The sequence below is a fragment of the Lichenostomus cassidix genome, chromosome 22 (genome assembly GCF_008360975.1).
Source record: "Lichenostomus cassidix isolate B80296 chromosome 22, HeHo_3.0, whole genome shotgun sequence".
Lineage (NCBI taxonomy): Eukaryota > Metazoa > Chordata > Aves > Passeriformes > Meliphagidae > Lichenostomus > Lichenostomus cassidix.
In genome coordinates this window covers 4,934,704-4,953,188 of record NC_139502.1, presented here as the reverse complement: position 1 = coordinate 4,953,188, position 18,485 = coordinate 4,934,704, and the positions used below count along the sequence as shown (strand labels likewise).

General features: G+C 56.4%; 2 protein-coding genes across 3 annotated transcripts; one reads left to right on the top strand and one right to left on the bottom strand.

Annotated features, from left to right (window-relative positions):
* The first annotated feature begins 42 nt into the window (after positions 1 to 42).
* On the top strand, positions 43 to 3,860 carry CAPG (capping actin protein, gelsolin like). Its single transcript, XM_085080487.1, is given in 9 exon segments — positions 43 to 194; positions 196 to 281; positions 366 to 552; positions 916 to 1,059; positions 1,480 to 1,633; positions 1,977 to 2,069; positions 2,510 to 2,642; positions 2,718 to 2,816; positions 2,899 to 3,860. Coding segments are annotated over 9 exon segments (1,113 nt in total). The 3' UTR covers positions 2,964 to 3,860.
* A 678-nt stretch (positions 3,861 to 4,538) lies between these two features.
* On the bottom strand, positions 4,539 to 16,404 carry DBNL (drebrin like). 2 transcript variants are annotated; one of them, XM_085080739.1, is made up of 14 exons: positions 16,251 to 16,404; positions 15,607 to 15,662; positions 13,636 to 13,748; positions 13,316 to 13,390; positions 12,889 to 13,035; positions 12,214 to 12,291; positions 11,448 to 11,632; positions 10,719 to 10,773; positions 10,076 to 10,150; positions 9,866 to 9,968; positions 8,515 to 8,625; positions 7,028 to 7,131; positions 5,922 to 6,027; positions 4,539 to 5,604 (listed from the first exon to the last, which is right to left on the bottom strand). In XM_085080739.1, exons 1-14 carry the CDS (start codon positions 16,331 to 16,333, stop codon positions 5,465 to 5,467), a joined length of 1,431 nt encoding a protein of 476 aa, XP_084936865.1. In that variant the 5' UTR covers positions 16,334 to 16,404; the 3' UTR covers positions 4,539 to 5,464. The 2 variants fall into 2 exon arrangements, with proteins under 2 accessions (XP_084936865.1, XP_084936867.1); XM_085080741.1 differs by having other exon boundaries at positions 11,448 to 11,599.
* Positions 16,405 to 18,485: the final 2,081 nt, after the last annotated feature.

The following is an 18,485-nucleotide window of genomic DNA, read 5'->3' as shown; positions in this document are numbered from 1 at the left end:
CCACAAGCCCATCCATCCATCTGTCCCCACTGCCCCAACGCCATGTACACCAATGCTCCCCAAAAGGTACACCCCCTCCCCACTCCTCTCACTCCCCCGATTACCCCCATCTCATCCTGCCTCCTGCCCCACAGTGATTCCCCTTGTGGCCCTTGTGCCACCTGCCCGGGGCTGCACATTCAGCGGGTGGAGCAGTCCCCTGGGCGTTTTCTTCTTGGAGGATGCATACCTGGTGCTGTACAACAGGCCAGAGGAGCAGGCCCACCTCCACCTGTGGACGGGTGAGCACCACCCCAGGGAGAGGCGGAGGGCTTGTGTGATGGCCTGGGGACAGACGGGGTCAGGTGCTTACCTGGTTCCCACAGGCCGGGACTCCTCTCAGGACGAGTGAGGTGCCTGCGCTCTCCTCTCCACCCAGCTGAGCTCACTGCTGGGCAAACACACAGTCACCCACCACGAGGTGCAGGGCAACGAGTCCAACCTCTTCATGGAGTACTTCCCCTGTGGCCTCACCAGGTGTGGGGATCCCCAGGGGTGTTCAGGGTGCTCCCAGTACTCAGCATTTTGAGCAGGCTCCCAGCACCCCAGATGGGTACCCAGAGTCACCACTGGGCTCTCTGCACCCTCAGCACTCTCCTTCATCCTTGCTGAGCATGATGAACCCCCCAGGGTGCTGGGCACCCCCAGAATGTGCTCAGCATCCCTGCTGGGTGCTCATTTCTTTGCTGGGTGCTTGTCGACACCACTGGGTGCTTGGCACTGCACCGAGTGCTCAGCACCCCTGTTAGATGTTGGGCACTCCCACCAAACACTCAGCACTTCCACTGGGTGCTGGGTGCCCCATCAAGGGCTCAGTACCCCCATGGGGTGCTCAGTATCCATGCTGGGTGGTTGTCACCCCCATTTGTTGCTGAGCCCCTCCCCCTACACCGGCAGGAGGGTGGTGTGGACTCGGTGTTTAAGTGCATCCAAACTCTACCAGGTGAAGATCTGGGCGAGCCAGCAGGACCGGGCCTGCGCCATCTTCTACACTGGCAACTGCTTCCTCCTCGACCTGGGACAGATGGGTGGAGGGCATGCGCCCCTACTGTCCCAGTCCCTGTCCGTGCTGTCACACTCCCTGGCCCCCAGACCTTTCTCACCAAGTGTGAGGCAAAGTGCAACGTGTCCTGGGTGCTCCTCTGTCCTCTGGGGTGTCCATCAGATCGATGGTATGTCCCACTTTGTCCCTCCATAGGACTGGCTGTTTGTCCTTCTGTTGAGGTGTCTGTCCATTCAGTGGCCACTGGGGCATTTCCCTGTCCATAGGGAATGCTTGATGGTTGGAGTGTCCATCCATCCATTCGACTGTCCCTCAGCCCATCATAGCATCTTCCTGGAACAGCTTCAACCCCAGCAGGTGCTTCAGTCCCAGCCTAGGTGAGGTGGGTTGAGGGCCACCATTGGGCAGTTCCATCACCACTGTCCCCCTCCCTGTTCCCAGACCCTCTTCATCTGGTGTGGGGCCTGGAGCAATGTCCTGGAGCACAACAGGGCACAGGAGCTGACCAACGCCATCTCAGACGGTGAGCAGGGTGGCAAAACACACCTGGAGATTGTGGCCGACGGCAAGGAACTGCCTGAGATGGTTCAGGTACATCCCTACTGGGTGGGGATGTGTGGCTAGCACAGGTTTTTTCCACGAGAATTCTTCTTGTGTTTTATAAATAAAGTTTGGATGTTATTGGAACAGTGTCCCAGAACTTGGACAGTGCAGGCCTGGCCAATCAGGCCTGGGGGAAGGCTTCTGACTGACCAATCTGGGTGACTTTTGAGAACTCTATATATGTGATGAAATCAAAACAATAAAGGTCATTCCTTCTTGCCACTGAGAACTGATGCATTCATTACTCTGCTAGCTGCTCAACAGCAACAGGGATGGGGATCTGTGTGTCCCTGGGGTGGCTCTGTGACCCCCCCATCTCATCCCCTGGCAGGTCCTGGGCCCCAAGCCCCCCTTGCAAGGGAGCAGCCCTGAGAAGGACATGGTGGCTGACCAGAGCAACATCGGAGAAGTTGTCCTCTGCAAGGCAAGGACATGGCGGGACACCATGGTGGCACCAGTGCTGGGCATGCCTGAGTGTCACCATGGTGGGCACAGGGGTGGAGATTGTCAGGGGCCCCAAAGTGATTCCAGGGTTGGCGTGGCCAGGGAACAGTGCAGTGGCCCTATGAGACACAGTGCTGGGCAACGTGGGGGGACACCATGGTGGCCCCAGGAGGTACATGAGTCTGGGCATAACCAGGGGACACCATGATGGCCACCAAGAACACATGAGGTTGGACATGGCCCAGGGACACACTGGTGACCCCTAGGAAAGCCACATGGAGCTGAGCATGGCCAGAGGACACCATGGAGGCCCTGGAGCAGGCAGGGGTGGGGAATGCCAGAGTGGCTGGGTGGTAGGGAGATGACACTGGGCTGGAGAGGCCCCAGGTGACCCCACAGTGGCATCCCCCCCACAGGCAGGTGTTGGATGTGACAGGGCGCATGGACCTGACCCAGGTCGCCATCAGCAGCCCTTTCAGCCAGAGCCTGTTCTGCCCTGATGACTGCTTTGCGCTGGACAACAGCTCTGGGAGGATGATCTACATCTGGAAAGGTGCCCAGGGATGGGGACACAGGGTGACATGGAGATAGGGAGCATCCACAGTGCAGCTGATATCCCCCTCTGCAGGGCACAAGGCCAACGAGTGGAAGGGCCAGGTGACTCTGAGGGTGGCCAAGGAGGTCATTGCCTGCATGGGCCACCCACCCCAGACACACGTGGGCGCAGGTGGTGAGGGGTGCCCAGGGGCTGGCATGGGAGGCATCACTCCCTCCCAACCCCTGTCCCGACCCTGTCCCTGTCACAACAGGTGGAAATCTGCCCCAGGGCCAAGAGACCACCTTCTTTAAGCAGTTCTTCACCAGCTGGAAATAAGCAGCAGATGCCCATGGGGCAGTGCCTGGCCCAGTGTGTTACCAGGCTTGTGCTGGCTGTGCCAGATCCCAGCAATGCCTGTGCTCTGCTCAGCTGTCTCTGTCACCATGCCATCCCTGTCCCTGTGCTTTTGCCTATCACATCCCCATGCCGTTGGCATTCACATCCTTGTGCATCACATCCTTGATATCCCATACCAAGCATCTCTACTGCTGTGATATCCCTGTGCCTTTGCCCACACTATGCCCATGCCAAGCCCATCTCCATGCCCATGCCAAGCCCACATCATCCCTACCTCTGTGCCATTCCCATGCCCACACCATCCTCAAGCCCCTGCCATTTTCATCTCCATGCCAGTCATTCACATACTTGTGCCATGCCCATGTCCACCCCATCCCCAAGCCTATGTCATGCCTGCCCCTGTGCATGACAGTGCCCTGGCATCCCCATGCCTTTTGCCCACCCCATGCCCACATCATCCCTGTCTGTCTCTTTGCCATTCCCTTGCCCATGGCACTTCCTTCCCCATTCCCATGCCTACCCTGTGCCATGCCCAAGCCTTCTCCAAGCCCGTGCCATGTCCTTTTTGTGACAACCCCATCCCCATGCCATCCCAAACTCCACACCATACCCAAACCCATCATCCCTGCCCTTGTGCCATCCCTATTCCTTTGTCATCCCTATTCCTTTGCCCACCCCATGCTTATCTCCAGCCCCAACCCTACACCATCCCAAGCCCATGCCATGTCCACACCTCCCTGACACCCTGCTGCCATAGCTCTGCCACCTGCATGCCCTTGCCACCTTCTTGCATGTGGCTGTGCCACGTTGTGCCCATGCTGTGCCCACCCCATGCCCATGCTGCCCATGCCCACATGTCTAGCCCTGCACCCAGATCCTGGGAATAAAGGGACATGTCCTGTGTCTGGCTGCTCTGGGCATGGTACCAGCCCTGGGGATGGGGAGACATGAGGGGACTCAGGACAGGGCAATGGCAGTGCAGGGCATGAAGTGTCTCCAGCACCCTGGTGTGGTGCCACCCCACATGGCATGCTGCAGGGCCACCTGTTGTCACCAGGGCACCAGTTCTCTGCCCCAGGGGGGGATGGCAACGACCACACAATGTCCCCAGGTCCTTGCATGAGCATCTGACCCTGTGTGTTTGAGAAGTGTGGGAGATGGCCCATGTCCCCCATCTGGCTGCCACTATCCCCCATGTCCCCAAATCCCTCATGTCTCCAAATCTCCACTGTACCTCCATGTCCACATCCTTAATGTCCCACCCTCTGCTCTCTCCGAAGGGTACCCCAAATATCCCCAGTGTTCTTAAACCACCAGTGCCACCAACCACACCCCCAAAGCCCTTTTCCACTCTGGGGCCATCCAGACACCTGGACCCCAATCACTACAGGCTGTTTCCTCTCTCATTAGACCCAGATAATTAGTGTTGAGACTAATTATGTCCCCAGTTACCTCTCCCTTGGCCCCTGCTCACAACAACCTGGTGTGATATGTCTGGCACTACAGACACCAACGCGCTGGCATTCCTCTCCCACCAGAATCCTGCCACATCCATCACCAAAGAAAAGCCCTTTTATTGTAGCTGGGGAGGGCCTGGGGGGAGCAAGGAGAAAAAGGAGCTCAGGGAGGGACTCAGAGGAGACATCACATCCCCCAGTAGCTGCAGGAGGAGTGGGTGAGCTGGGACCCCCCCTGACACCCCAACCCTGTTCTCTCCTTCTATTCCTAAAGTGACACCAAGGCGGGAAACTCAGTGTGGGGGAGGGGCTGGGTCGGGCTGGGCTTTTCCTTGTTCACAGTGAGTTTGGGGGGTGGGGAGAGGGGTCCCACACACTTGGCCAGGCTGGATCTGCACTGCAGGGGAGGTTATTCACTCCCAATTTAAATCCCTGGAGCATATTTGGGGAAGGGAACGGTGGGCAGAGCAGGGAGGAAAACACAGGATCACGCATGATGAGCTCAGTGTGCTCAGGGTTGGGGGGGAACAGAGCCAGGATTCAGCTCTCTCCTGGTCATGTCAGACCCTGAAGGATTCCAAAATTATTTTGATGAGCTTTTCCAATGAAATAAAATTGGGAAAGTGGCTTCTCCAGTATGGCTGCAGCAGGTCCAAGGTCACAGGGTGGGAGGAAGCACAGGGGGGAGGTAATTTGTTCCCTGAAAATTCCTGTGAGGGATTTGTCATGCCCTCCTTCCCACTCCAAAGCTGAGGGAGGAGGGAGAGACCAGCACTGTGGGCTCAGGGTGGGATGGAACCCCTCCTTCACCCACCAAAGGGCATCTATGGGGGACATGGGGGCAGTGCCTGGGGGGTCCCCACGGCTGAGGGACTGGGGAATGGCACTTCACGGAGAGAGAGAAACAAAGGAGAAAAAGCCACATGTCATTTGGAAGAATCAGGCATGAGCTGAGTGGTCCTGGGGGTCTGGAGCAGTCCCAGTGGTCTGGAGACGCCCATCAGCCCCTCCACACCAGTCCCTCTACTCTATCAGTTCCACGTAGTTGGCAGGAAACATGCCAAAGTGGCCGTCGGGGCCGTAGCCACGCCACCAGCCCTCATCGATCATCTCAATGTTGGTGATGATGTTCTCAGGATCAAAGGAGATCTCAGTGTCATCAGCTGGAACGGGACAGAGAGAGGGGAGGGGGGTCAGACCACCTGAACTACCCCAGCTCTGGGGTTCCCAAGATAAGAGGGATGTGGAGCTGCTGCAACAAGGCAGAGGAGGCTCCAGAGGAGGCCACGAAGATGCTCCAAAGGCTAGAGCTCCTGGAGACAGGCTAGGAGAACTGGGAATATCCAGCCTGGAGAAGAGAAGCTCCAGGGAGACCTTAGAGCCCCTTTGAGTGCCTAAAGGGGCTCCAAGAGAGCTGGAAAAGGAGTTTGGACTAGGGCATGGAAGGACAGGACAAGGGGAATGGCTCTGTGCATCTCACCAGCCTGGTAGTCATAGAGTGCCCGGGCACAGAGCCCCTTCCCTGCCAGGTCTGGCGGCTCCTGGTACTCCACCCTGTAGTCATATCTGACATCGTCAACTTGTTCCTTCAGGAGGGAGAGAAGGAGAGCAGGAATTACCAGGACAACAGTGGGAAGGAAAAGAACAACAATGTTCAGTGCCCAGAAATGCACATCAGCTCCCCCAAGGCTTGGAGACCTGTGTGCTGGAGGTCCTGGGTGCCCTCCTAGAGAAGTTGTGCCACATGTCTGCCACAGGATCCACGAGACACAGGAGCAAACCAGCTCTTAGCCAAAGAGCCAAGGTGGCCACCTCTCCACCTGGCTCAACACCTCTCCACCTGCCTCAACCCAACAAAACCAGCAGAGACCAGTGGTAGACAACTCCTCTGATCCCTTGGGATCCCTGCTGCAGACAGAGGCTCATCCCCCAGCTGATAAGCTCCAGCTTCCGAAGCATTTCTGCCAGAACCTGAGCTGGCTGTGGTTTGCTTTCCTCAGGAAAGGCTAAGGGGATCATTGGGCCCATCTCCTTTGGAATCCTTTGGAACCTGCTTAACACTTCCAGAATGAGAAAATGATGTTTCGAATGTCAACAGTTTGGTGAGCAGAGAAGAAACCAAAGTGGCCCCACATCTCCAAGGGAAACACAGCAGCATAGCACAGCCTCGCAATCAGCCACTGGAGCATCTTGGAGTGCACTAGGAATAGCTGGGATTGCCAACTCCACTGGGTTCAGATGCACAGAGGAGCAGGAGGAGGAGAAAGGGCTTTGGAAGAGGCTGATGGATCCTCTCCCCTCACTGGTTCTGGGAATGTGGCACTGACAACAAGAAGAGCGGCCCTGGGGTGCAGGACGGATGCCAGGGACTCAGTACCAGTGTCTCCCACTGGGAGCATTGGGAAGGGACATAGCAGCACCCCTTTGCCGCATGGGTGCATCCTGAGTACACCTGAGCTCTGGGGTTTCTCTGTTTCCTACAAATTTAGCTCAGGAAAGTGTTCCAGGCTCATCCTAAGGATGGGACAAGCCATGCCCTCCCACACAGATCTAGCCCTGAAGGGGTACTCTCCCCCACAAACTCACCTGGGGCGGCTCCTCATAGATGGCCGAGGGCTCCGGAGGCTCCTCATACAGATTCTCTTCCATCTGGGACACTGGGACACTGGAATTGTATCCAGAGTCTCGTCCTGAGGAAAAACAAGGGATCTGTCACCAAAACAATGCCTTGTCCCCTCGTCTGGCTCCTGCCCCAGGCTGGAGTGACACCACATTCCTGGTATGAGCTGGGTGTCCCCCAGGTCTCCTGTCCAGCTGGGGAATGGAGCACACACAGACCATGGGATGGAGCAGGCAGAAAGCATGGGACAGAGCAAGCAAGGTTTTAGGGAGCAATGAAAAGGACAAAGGAACCATCTATCTCTGATAGACAAGGGATAAAGAGAGGGAAGGGATAAACTCGCTCAAGATGAAAAAATTCCCATGGAGGGGAAGGGCTGGAGTGGAGGTCCTAGCCAAGAGCAGCATCTAGTGGTGACAATGCCTGGGGACATTGGAGCTGGACCCCAGACCCAGCACATCCCTGTTCTCCACCTTGTCCCTGGCCCCTTCCTCGTCTCTGGCCCTCAGCCCGCCCCTGTCCCTCACCTCATCCCTGGCCCCTAGTTCACTCCTGGCTCCACAGCTTGTCCCTGAACCCCAGTTCATCCCCGGTCCCTACTTTGTTGTCCCTAAACGCCACCTCATCCCTGGCTCCCGCCTTGTCCCTGCCCATGGCAGGAGAGGTGGAACTAGATGATCTCTCATATCCCTTCCAAACCAATCTGTGATTCCATGACTCAGGGACAAGGCCAGCCTTCAGTGCCACCTATAGCACATGGGGAGACCTCTGGGCACAGCCAGCCCTTCTCTGGAATCACTTCCTCCCCCAAACCACTGGGAAGTGGTTGGGCAGGGACACCTTTCACTGTCCCAGGTCGCTCCAAGCCCCGTCCAACCTGGCCTTGGACACTTTCAGCAATGGGGCAGCCACAGCTTCTCTGGGAAACCTGTGCCAGGGCCTCAACCCCCTCACAGGGAACAATTCCTTTCCAATATCCCACCTAACCCTGCCCTCTGGCAATGGGAAAGCCAGTCCCTGTCACTCTATGCCCGTGTACTTTACTGGGACAAGGAGTCTAATTCTGGAGCAGGAAAAGCCCCTGCAAAGGGGTGGAGCCACCTGAGCTGGGCCTTGGGGCATTTTGGAGAAGTAGAAGCATGACTCTGAAAGCCTCTGTGGCAGGTCTGGAGGAAGGCTGGGGGTGCACAGAGCCAAATTCCAGCTTGAATTCCTGCAGGAGATATCCTCATCCCCCAGGCCCTGAGCCTTCAGCTGAAGACAAGCAGGAATCATCCTCATCCTCAGCATCACACTCAGCCCTGGCTGGAGATAAACATGGGGGTTCCTAGCCCATGGAATGGGAAAACCAAATGGAATCTCTAAGCCCGGCCTCAAAATACCCAATTTTGTGAGATGTAGTTGGAAAGATGAGGAGAAAAGCTTTGGGGAATGGAGGGAGCCAAGTACAGACCTGCTGCAGGTACTGAGGAGGCTGGCGGTGACCCCCAAACATCCCGGGTGGGGGAGGCAGGACTGGGCACAGAGTTCACATCCTTCTGCAGGAATGGACTACGGAGTTTCCCTGGAAAAGGAGTTGAAGGGGCTTCAGGAGCTGGTCAGGCGGTGGGCGCTCCCAGCCAGACTGTGCACCCTCGGGTACTGCTGGGTCACTCTCCCAAGCAGGACTTTCCAGCTCTAATCCTGGTTGTAGAAAACAAGTTTGGCAACTGGTTACAGCAGCAACCAAGGGAAATTTTTTTTTTTAAAAGGATTTTTGGGGAGGAGGAAGAGCTAGAGGACCCTGCCTCTGGCTCTCCATGGTGACTTTTGGAGCGCCCTGAACTACAGAGACATCAGACTGGGATCACGCAAGCTCCCAGTGTATTTCTTGTGGAAGGAGGTAACTGCACTGGTATCTTCTCATCTCCACCTCCAAACCAAACCAAAGATGAGGAGAATTACCAGACAAACCCTACCAGCACCAAGACTGCAGCCTACCCTCACCCCTGGGTCTGATCAATCCCAGGGCATTTTATCTCCCTTTCCTCCATGAAAACCATCAAATCCTAACAAAATACCTCAAAGTCACTCTCTCCCCATGATGTCTAACCATCAAAAAAGACATTTTTCCAGCGTGGCATTTGCTCCTCTCCTACCCATGGCTTGCCTGCCCAAGGAAGTAGGGATTCATGCTCCTATCACCAAGTGAAAGTGGTTATTCTGAATCAATATAAGGTGCTTTGGAGGGGGTTGGGCTGAGAAGGACGAGGAGGATGAGGATGAGGAGGAGGTGGCAGCATTGGTGGTGGCAGTGGAGGTGGAAGCAGCAGTTGTCATGCGCTCGCCACAGTGACTTCCTCAGCCACTCTCAGCTCTGGTTCGCGAATTTCCTGATTTCTATCTGAGAGATTGGATCAGGCTCTTCTAACCGCACAAGATTCTGCTTGGCTGGGGCAGTGCAAAAATTTGGGTGAAATTTCATGCAGTCAGGATAGATCACAACAGTGGTGTTTTCCTGGTTTTAATACACTGAAATTTAATTAAAAAAAAAAAGTTTAAGGCTCAGAAGGGGAATCAGAGTAAGTAAAACTTCTGTCTTTGTGATTAAAACTTGACTAGAGATGCATGCTAGATAATGGCAAGAGCCAGGTGTGGGACACAGCACCACAGAGAACATCCGTGTGATGAGAGCTGCCTGTTGTCAGCTTGAACTGCAGCCTCACGATATCACTACCCCACAGGGACCCCTCCAAGTGCAGAGAGACCCAGTGGGGGACTGGGACTGGCTCCCCGGCAGCCTCCCCATGTCCCCCGGGCTGTACCTGGCTGTGCTGGCATGCCTGCGTCCCCTGGCCCCGCTCTCTCCCTCTGCTTGAAGATGTCCCGGGGGTTCACGGCTCTCTGCGCAATCAGCGTTGCGGCCTCCTGCCCAGGGAGGGCCCACAGCGCGGTTAAGGCCCTGAGCACCACAGTGGGGGCAGAGTCAAGGCAGCCCCCTGTTTCCCCAGGGGTTCAGGGTCCCAGTTGGGCACCTGAGCTTTCTCCACTGACTCGCTTCTCTTGAAGCCCTTCCGCTGCCGTGCCTCGTACTCCTCGGCCTGCTCCTTCTGCAGCACAGGAGAGCATCTGGTTGCTGAGCCACCCCCTCCAGACCTGTCCAGCCCTCCTGCCCCATCCAGCCCCCTAATGCCCCATCCAATTCCTTCCAGAACCATCCTGCCCCCTTGGGTCCCTTCTGCTCCCTTCAGCCCCCTGCAGACCCAAGGAACTGACATGGCAACGGAGGGTGAATGAGGAGGAAACCCTGCATTTGGGAGGGGGACACAGGAGTTCTGGGCTGAGAATAGGGATTTGTTGTAATGAAATGATTTAGGTTGGAAAAACCCTCTGAGAGCATCAAGTCCAGCTATTCCCCAGCACAGCCAAGGCCACCACTAACCCATGTTCCCAAGTGCTACTTCCACACGACTGTTAAATCCCCCCAAGGATGGGGTCGCCAGCACTGCCCTGGGCAGCCTATGCCAGAGCTGGACAACCCTTTCCATGAAGGAATTTTACCAATATTCAACCTGAACCTCCCCTGTGCAACTTCAGGCCATTTCCACTTGCCCTGTCCCAGGTCCCTGTCCCCTCCACCATGGATAAACCTCTCCTGGGGCCAACACTGGAGCTCACCCATTGCTGCTGCTCCCTGTCCCTGTTCTCAGCCTCCTGTTGCTGCCGGAGTCTCCTGTAGGGACAAACTGGGGTTAAAACTGAGGATCTGAGACCCCACCTGCAGGCCCCTCAGAATAGCACAGGAAGACCATCCCTCACTGTGGTAATGTCCCACTCACTTCAGGGCCAGACAAGGAGTTACAAGTCACCCTTGAAGAGAGGAGCATGGTGGGGGGGGGGGCGCTGCTCCAAATAGTGGGATCATTACAAGGAAATCTCTTCCTTGGGGATACAGACATGAGCAACTTGATATGGGAGCTGGGCAGATTTCCCTGGAGTTGTCCCTGTGGGGCTTAGAGCCCCCTGGACTTCTGACACTCCAAAAATAGGGGCCATGGTTGTCAGGGAAGAGTTTGGGAAGCAAAAGGGGGAGTAGTCCTGGAGCACGATCCGTGGGCAGTGAGACCCAGGGATGATGGTGGAGGAGCAGCCTTGGGGGTTAGCCAGAGAGATACTCCTTCCACAGCTGGAGCAAGATCCCCTCATATCTATTCTATTAAAGGAGATTTCCTGGGATTGCAGGAATTCCAGCAGTGGGGAATGTACGGACATGATCCATCATTTCCGAAGAAATAAACTTTGCTGGAGTCAGGGCAGCCCAGAGAGGTAGCAACAGGGATACCTGGCACCACAGAGATCCCAGAGAGCAGGATGGGCTCTGGGAATCATTCCCAACACCCCACTCACTTCTGAGCTTCGATTTCACTGGATCTGGCTTTAAACATCTGCTCCCGCCCTACTGCTTCCTGCAGCTCCCGCTCCTGCCGCTCCTGCTCCAGCCGCTGCCGCTCTTCCTCCGCCCTCCTCTTCTCCTCCAGCCGACGGTTCTCCTCATCCTTCTGAGGGAAGATGGGCACAGAGGCTTGGGGTTCCTGGGCTCGGAGGTGGGGGGATCACACTGCTGGAGCTTGGAAACCCTGGCCCTCTGCATCTTGAGGCACACAGCAGGTCCCACACACACCCAGGGCATCTGGCAGGTCCCAAGGGAATACACTGCATATCCCAGAGTACACAGCGGATCCTGGGGCTCGTAGTGGATCCCGGGGCACTTATCCATTCAGAAGGTTCACACGTTATTGTTTAACCTCGTAAAATCCAATGTGAAGGGGAAGAAAACAGGGAGCAGCCTTTGGAGAGGTCAAAAATCAGTTTCCTCATCCAAATGGTGTTTGTTGGGAGCTGGGATGCAGCCCAGCCATCTGCCAGGAGAACCAGGATGCATCCCAGCCCTCTTTCCCTGAGCCCACCTCAGAAGCCCCGAGCCAAATTCAGATGAGATAAAGGAGCACCTTCCCCTTCAAGACTCAGCCCCTCCTCTCTGAGCTTCCCTGAGCTCTGGTTCCCTGATTCCAGGCAGGATTCCCCAGTTCCCAGAAAAGGAATAAACATACGGAGAATAAAATCCAAACACTAAATCCAAACACTCTGTGCTCTGAGGCATGCATTCACTCACCTCCGCTTTGGCCCAGAAATTATCCTTATTGACCCGCTTGATTTCGGACATTGCGTTAGTCTTCTGGTACACAGAGCCCTGTGGAAGACACAGAGAAATCACCTTTTTTGCATTTTTGGTCAAAAATCAGCCAGAATCAGTACAGTCTGGGACTTCTCTTAGAAATTCCTATAACCTGATGCTTTGCCCCAAAATCTAAAGAAGGGCTGGGCAAGGCCAATGATGTGCATATTGCCAAAAATGGGTAACTGCTGGCCCTGGCACAGATTACTGCCCCATCCCTGGAAGTGTCCAAGGCCAGGCTGGACAGGGCTTGCAGCAACCTGGTCTAGAGGAAGGTGTCCCTCCCCATGGCAGGGGGTGGGACCAGATGGGCTTTAAGGTCCCTCCAACCCAACCCATGATTCCATGCTTCAAACCTGCCCTCTGGCAGTGGGAAGCCATTCCCCTTTGCCCTGTCACTCTGTGCCCTGGTGCAAAGTCCCTCTCCAGTTCTCTTGGAGCCCTTTTAGGCACTGTAAGGGGCTCTAAGTTCTCCCTAGAACCTTCCCTTCTCCACACTGAACATTCCACAGATATGTCAATGACCAGGGGACCCTTTCCATCATAGGATGATAGGGGTTCCAGACATACCCTCACCCAGAGGGCCCAAAAGCCCTCACTGATTCAACTCACCACGGGAGCCTGAGGCCCCAAGTCCTGGAACTTGCTGCTCTCCTTGTGGAAGCTGTAGTTGGCCCCAGAGGCCTTGGCCACCTTCTCCATGATGAGTTCAGGCTCCACGTCCTCCTCAGCACGCGCATTGATGGTGACGTGAGCCCCCTAAGCAGGAGGAACCAGGATGAGGGTGAGGGCGTCACTCTGGGAGCTCCCAAACGCACCACCCTGCTCTGGTGGGTCCTGTTTGTGCTCTGGAGCTCCCAAGGGAAAGAAAAGGGTTCTGGTGAGAAGGAGAAAATATCCACAGGTGTTTTTCAGGCAAGCTGGTCTACTGGAAGGTGTCCCTGACCATAGCAGGGGGGTAGAAGTGGATGGTCTACAAGGTCCCTCCAATCCAAACCATTCAATGACTTCCCGAGGGAGAACATGAGGAGGATCAAACCTTTAGGAAGTTGGCTACGGTGCTGACATGGTTGGCGCAGGCTCCTTTCCGCACATCATTGACACCTTCACCCGTCTGCAACGAGACACCATCGGCACTGGCTCACCTGAACCCATCTGGGGTGGATTCATGGCAGCAGCACCTGGATCTGAGCCTGAGTGCCTCTCCAGCTCTCCTGGAGCCCCTACAGGCTCTGCAAGGGGCTCTTAGGTCTCCCCAGAACCTCCTCCAGGCTGGACACTCCTGGCTCTCCTAGCCTGGCTCCAAGGCAGAAGGGGTCCAGCTCCCTCCCAGTTAAGCCAAGGTCTGTCCCCACTCACCCAGTTGACGAGGACATATTTGGGCAGCCCAGAGTTGGGATCCTTCACACGGCAGAAGCCATACATCACCTTCCCACTGTTGAGCTCCTCCACCATCTCTTCCAGCCCCCCATCTGTCCCAGGAGAAAGAAGAGGGGGTGAGTCCAGCCCATTCCATACATGTGGTGGGAACAGCCAAACCGATGGAGGCTGCAGCCTCCCAGCTCCATATTCCCTGGAGATTATCCCCATTAGATTTGGGGTTGTCATACCTCATGAGTATCTCAGACCCCTGTGTTTACTCTGTAAATATATAACCTGATCACTTATCATCCACGTGATTATCTGGGAGCCAAGCCCCAGCCTTTTCTCACCCACTCCCATCCCCAGCAGCCTTCATCACCCAGTTCCTCTTCCTCAGGCCTTCACAAACCCCACACGGAAAGATCCTGGATCTGCAACCAAGTGCAGGCATGACAGACAAGGGGAAGGAGCTGCTCACACTCCCTAATCAATTAGAAGCTTTAATGAGAGCAGGCAGCTGCCAATTTTACCCACAGGTTCCTGCACAAAATCATGCTCAGGGAGCACCAGCATGGCCAGAAAACACCTCAGTGAGGGTGGGAATGGTGCTGAGAAGTGATGGAGGAACTGGCTTAGCCTTGTTCCTGCTTTGTCAGATAGGAAGTAGAGAAGGAACCAAAAGGGTAACATGGAGTAATGCCCTGCTCGTCCACCATGGGGAAGCTCCTGCCTCAATGCTTGCCTTGCTGTTACACCCACCCAGAGCGATCCCAGTGCCGGTTTGGGGACTTGGGAGTGAATGCCAGAAGGAAAATCCCACACAGGGCTCTGGCAGGGGCAATGGGAAGGGAACAGTATCACTCCCACCACAACAAAAACTACAAGGAAAGGAGGAAAAACACCAAAAATGCACACTCTCATCTCAAAAATATTCCTCCAAATCACAATTCGTCCTGTGCTGGAGGAAGCCCTGAGGTCTGAAAAGTGAGAAAAGAACCATTGGTCCTTATCACCCCTGGCAGGACCAACACAGCCCAACACAGCTCACTCCACTCTTCAACATCACCTGGATCATTTCCTTCTCCCTATTAAGTATTTATGGCTTGGCTCTAAATTTGGCTCCAAACCCGGCAAGGAAGTTGAAGGTTGGAGGTCTGAAGTTGGTCGGTGAGCTGGCATGGAAGGACATCACAGGAATGCTGAGGGAAGCAGGAATCTGCAGGGAGCTCAGGGTACACCCTGTGCAGCTCCCCAAAACTCTTTTTTGTGACTCAACAGGAGTTTTCCTCAACAGAATTCCCCAGCACCAAACCCCAGGCTCCATGGGCTCCACCAGACCCCGTGGAGCATCCGAGAAACTTCCACAGAGCTCCACAGGCTGAGAAAAACACTTGGAAATTAAGGAACAGGCTGGGAAGGGATGAGAGGATGCAAATCCCGAGCATGGGGAAACACAGCTGGATCCACTGCTTCCCAAAGGCTTCAGCTTCCCAGCCAGTAGTGTTTGGATGGGAATCAGCAGCCAAATAAAAAAAAGGTAAAGAAGAATTGCAGGAAGAAGGGAATTGGACATGAGGGGCTTTAGGAGCATTGAGCAGGGAGACCTGGCTGAGTGAGTGGCTTTAGAGTACCACGTGGTCCTGCCTAAATCCAGGATCTCAAATACTTCAGGGATGCAAAGAGCATCCAGGATCAAAACTTTGGATGATGAAAAGAAAGGAGAAGCAGAGCTGCCAGTGAGGCTCTGCTCCATATTCCTCACTCCAAAATCTGACTTGACATCCCAACACAGCTCCTACAGCTCCCACCCTTGTCCCACCACCAAGGGTACCCCCAAAACACTCTCAGGGGTTAAACCCCGCCCCGACATCTCAGGCAGGTACAGTGAGATGAGCTCTGGAAGTCTCCCAGACCCTTGGAAGGCCCTGGAGCTGCAGGAACAGGGGGACGGTCCCCCATCATGCTCACCTCCAGAGCCAGCCACTCGCAGGTCATTGCTGTTGCCTTCATAGGTGAACAGAACCCTGAAATTAAGGCAGAAATTGGATTTTTAGCCACCACAGTGGTCATCTGGGGTGTTCACACACCCCAGACACCTTCTGAAATGCAGAGACCCACAGGGACCCCCACTCCACGCACTGCCCACCCCACAGCCCAGGGACTTACTGATCCTCCCAGACACCCTCTCAGTCCCCTGATCCCCTCATACACCCCATCATCCCCCAGTTCCCCCTATACACCCTCACCTACCCCACACCCCCGAGTCCCTCTATACACCCCACATTCCCCCCAAACACCCCTACGCTCTGATCCCTGTCACCCCATGTCCCCCCAAGCCACTGACCGTAATTTTTTTCCCAAACCCCCCAACCCACCCATCCCTGTTTCACTTCTACCCCTCCATGCCCTCCTCACCCCCTCAGATTCCCCCGACACCCATATTTCCCACCCCAAACAACCTCATCCGTCCTAAACACCCACATCCCTCCAAACATTTCACACCGCCCCCACCTCCAGCTCCTCATCCACCCCCATCACCCATCCCCCATTCCCATCCTCCCCAGCCCCGTCCCCCCTTACCGACTGCAAGCCCCCCGCCGCCCTCCCCTCACCAGTCCGTGGAGCTCCCCGCCGCCACCACGCTCCTGTAGGCCTCCTGCAGCGCCCGCCCGTTCTTGGACAGGTTCAGCGCCATGGCCGCGCCCGCTCCGCCCGCCGGCACCGCCGGCACGGCCCCGCCTGTGCTACCGGTACCGCCCCCCGGCACCGCCCCCGGGCACCGCCCCCACCCCCGCCGCCGTTCCCGGTACCGCCCCCGCCTCACGGGAGACCCCGCCCCGGAAGCGCCAGGCCCCTCCCCGGCCAACCTCCCCCAGTCCCCGGGCCGCCAGGCCCCGCCCGGAGCGCCCTAACAGCTTCTCTCGGCCTCCAGACCGCACCCCCGAGGCGCTACACCGCCCCCCGATAGAGAGACCACTCCCGACAGAGAGAACACCGCCTTAAATGACAGACCACGCCCTCGAATAATATAGACCTCGATAGGGAGATCACCCCTCCGAAAGACAGGCCGCGCCCCTGACCCACCAGGCCGCGCCCTCCCAGCATGGTTCTTGAGGATCCAGTTCCCGGGCAGTTCCGCGGTCCCCTGTCCCAGACCAATTTTCGGGGACTCCCATCCAGTGGGGGTCCTCAGGGTCACCCACCCCAAGGGCAGTTCTCAGGGACCCCCATTCAGGGCTGTACTGGGAGACCCGGTCCCAGGTGGTTCCCGGGGTTCTCTGTCCCAGTGCAGCCCCGACAGTCTCCACATCCCACACAGCCCTCCCTGGCCCCCGTCACCCCTAATGCAGCCCCCGGGTGGAGAAAACCGGCATTTCCGGGGATTTCCCTCATTTCCCAACCTGAGGGGGGGAACATCAGGGGTACTTGCGGGTAGCGAAGCAGTTCTGAGCCTGGAGCTCTTCGGGGTGTAAATGCAATTCGGTCTCAATTTTACCCCAAATCATAAAAATTCTGCCCCCCATCCCATTCCCCCGTGGCGATGACTCTCCCGAAGAGGTGTCCTTGCGGGGCAGGAGGTGACCTGGGGGGACGCAGGAGGTGACCTTAGATGTAGGTATAGGTGCGGGGGAGGGTCAGAGGGGTGGGCCCTCGCTCAGGGGCGTCCCCAGCATGTGCTAATGCGACATTAGTAGCTCATTGTTCCCCCAGCCCAGCCCTCTCCTGCTGCCAACATCTGGCTGGAACCGCGCTGCCACCGCGTGGGGAGGGGTTGCTCGGGAGATTTCGAGGTGGCCCTCCATCGGGTCCCCTTTCCCTCACCCGAGCCTTCCTCCATATTCGGGGTCACTCTACAGCTGGGAGAGCAGGAGAGACGCGGAGATGAGGGGATTTCCCCAAAACTCCTGCGGCGTCTCACCCCCACCCCTGCGGGTTCGGGGGCCACGTGGGTGGGGAGCAGGATGGGGAGCAACCCACGCATGAGCCACCACTGTCACGCACGGGGAAAACAACGGGGCCCGAGCTCTCCCTGCCCTGGGAAGTTGAGGTGGGGTTTGACGAGCCCCGCCAGGCCCCCAGTTTGTCCCCAGAGGTAGTGATCACAGGTTCTGATGCTATGTCGGGATTTGTCTCCTTGGGGCTTCAGGCTTCGGTTGAGAGGGGTGGAGGGGGGTGGGAATACCCTTGTGCCCCCGGTCCCCGGGGAAAAAGGAGGGGAGTGGGAGGGGGTGGAAGATGGTGAATGGGGTGATGGAGGGTCCTGGTGTGTCCAAGGGTCCTGGGGTGGTTGAGAGCCCTTGGGTGTGCAAAGATCCTGGGATGTTCAAGGGTCCCAGAGTGGCCAGAGGTCCTGAGGTGGGTGTTGGGTCCTGGGGTATCTAAAGGTCCCAGGGCATCCAGGCTTCCTGGGGTGACTAAGGGTGAACGAACAGTGGAGGGCCCTGGGGTAGTTGAGGGTCCCCATGGTGGCTGAAGATCCTGGGGTGTCTGATGGTCCCAACTTACATCCAATGGATTCCCCATCCATTCATCCGGTCATCACCCCCAGAACACCAGATGTCACCTCCCAGTGGATGAAACCCATTGTAGAAGTTCTCCTCTTGTTTGTAGGACCCACAAAAATGTTGGGAAACACCCCAAAATTGCTGGGCTGCCAGTGCCTTTTTTATGACTTGGGAGGTCCTAAGAGTGCAAAGTTGGGGAGCACCTGGGGAGTGGTGGATTTCAAGGGACATTCACCCTCCACATGTCCCATGCTGGGGACCAGCCACGTACTCAAGCCTCAAGTATTCATTCATATTTTTGTCCACATTTCCCATGTTATTTATGGGAAATACAGGCAAAAA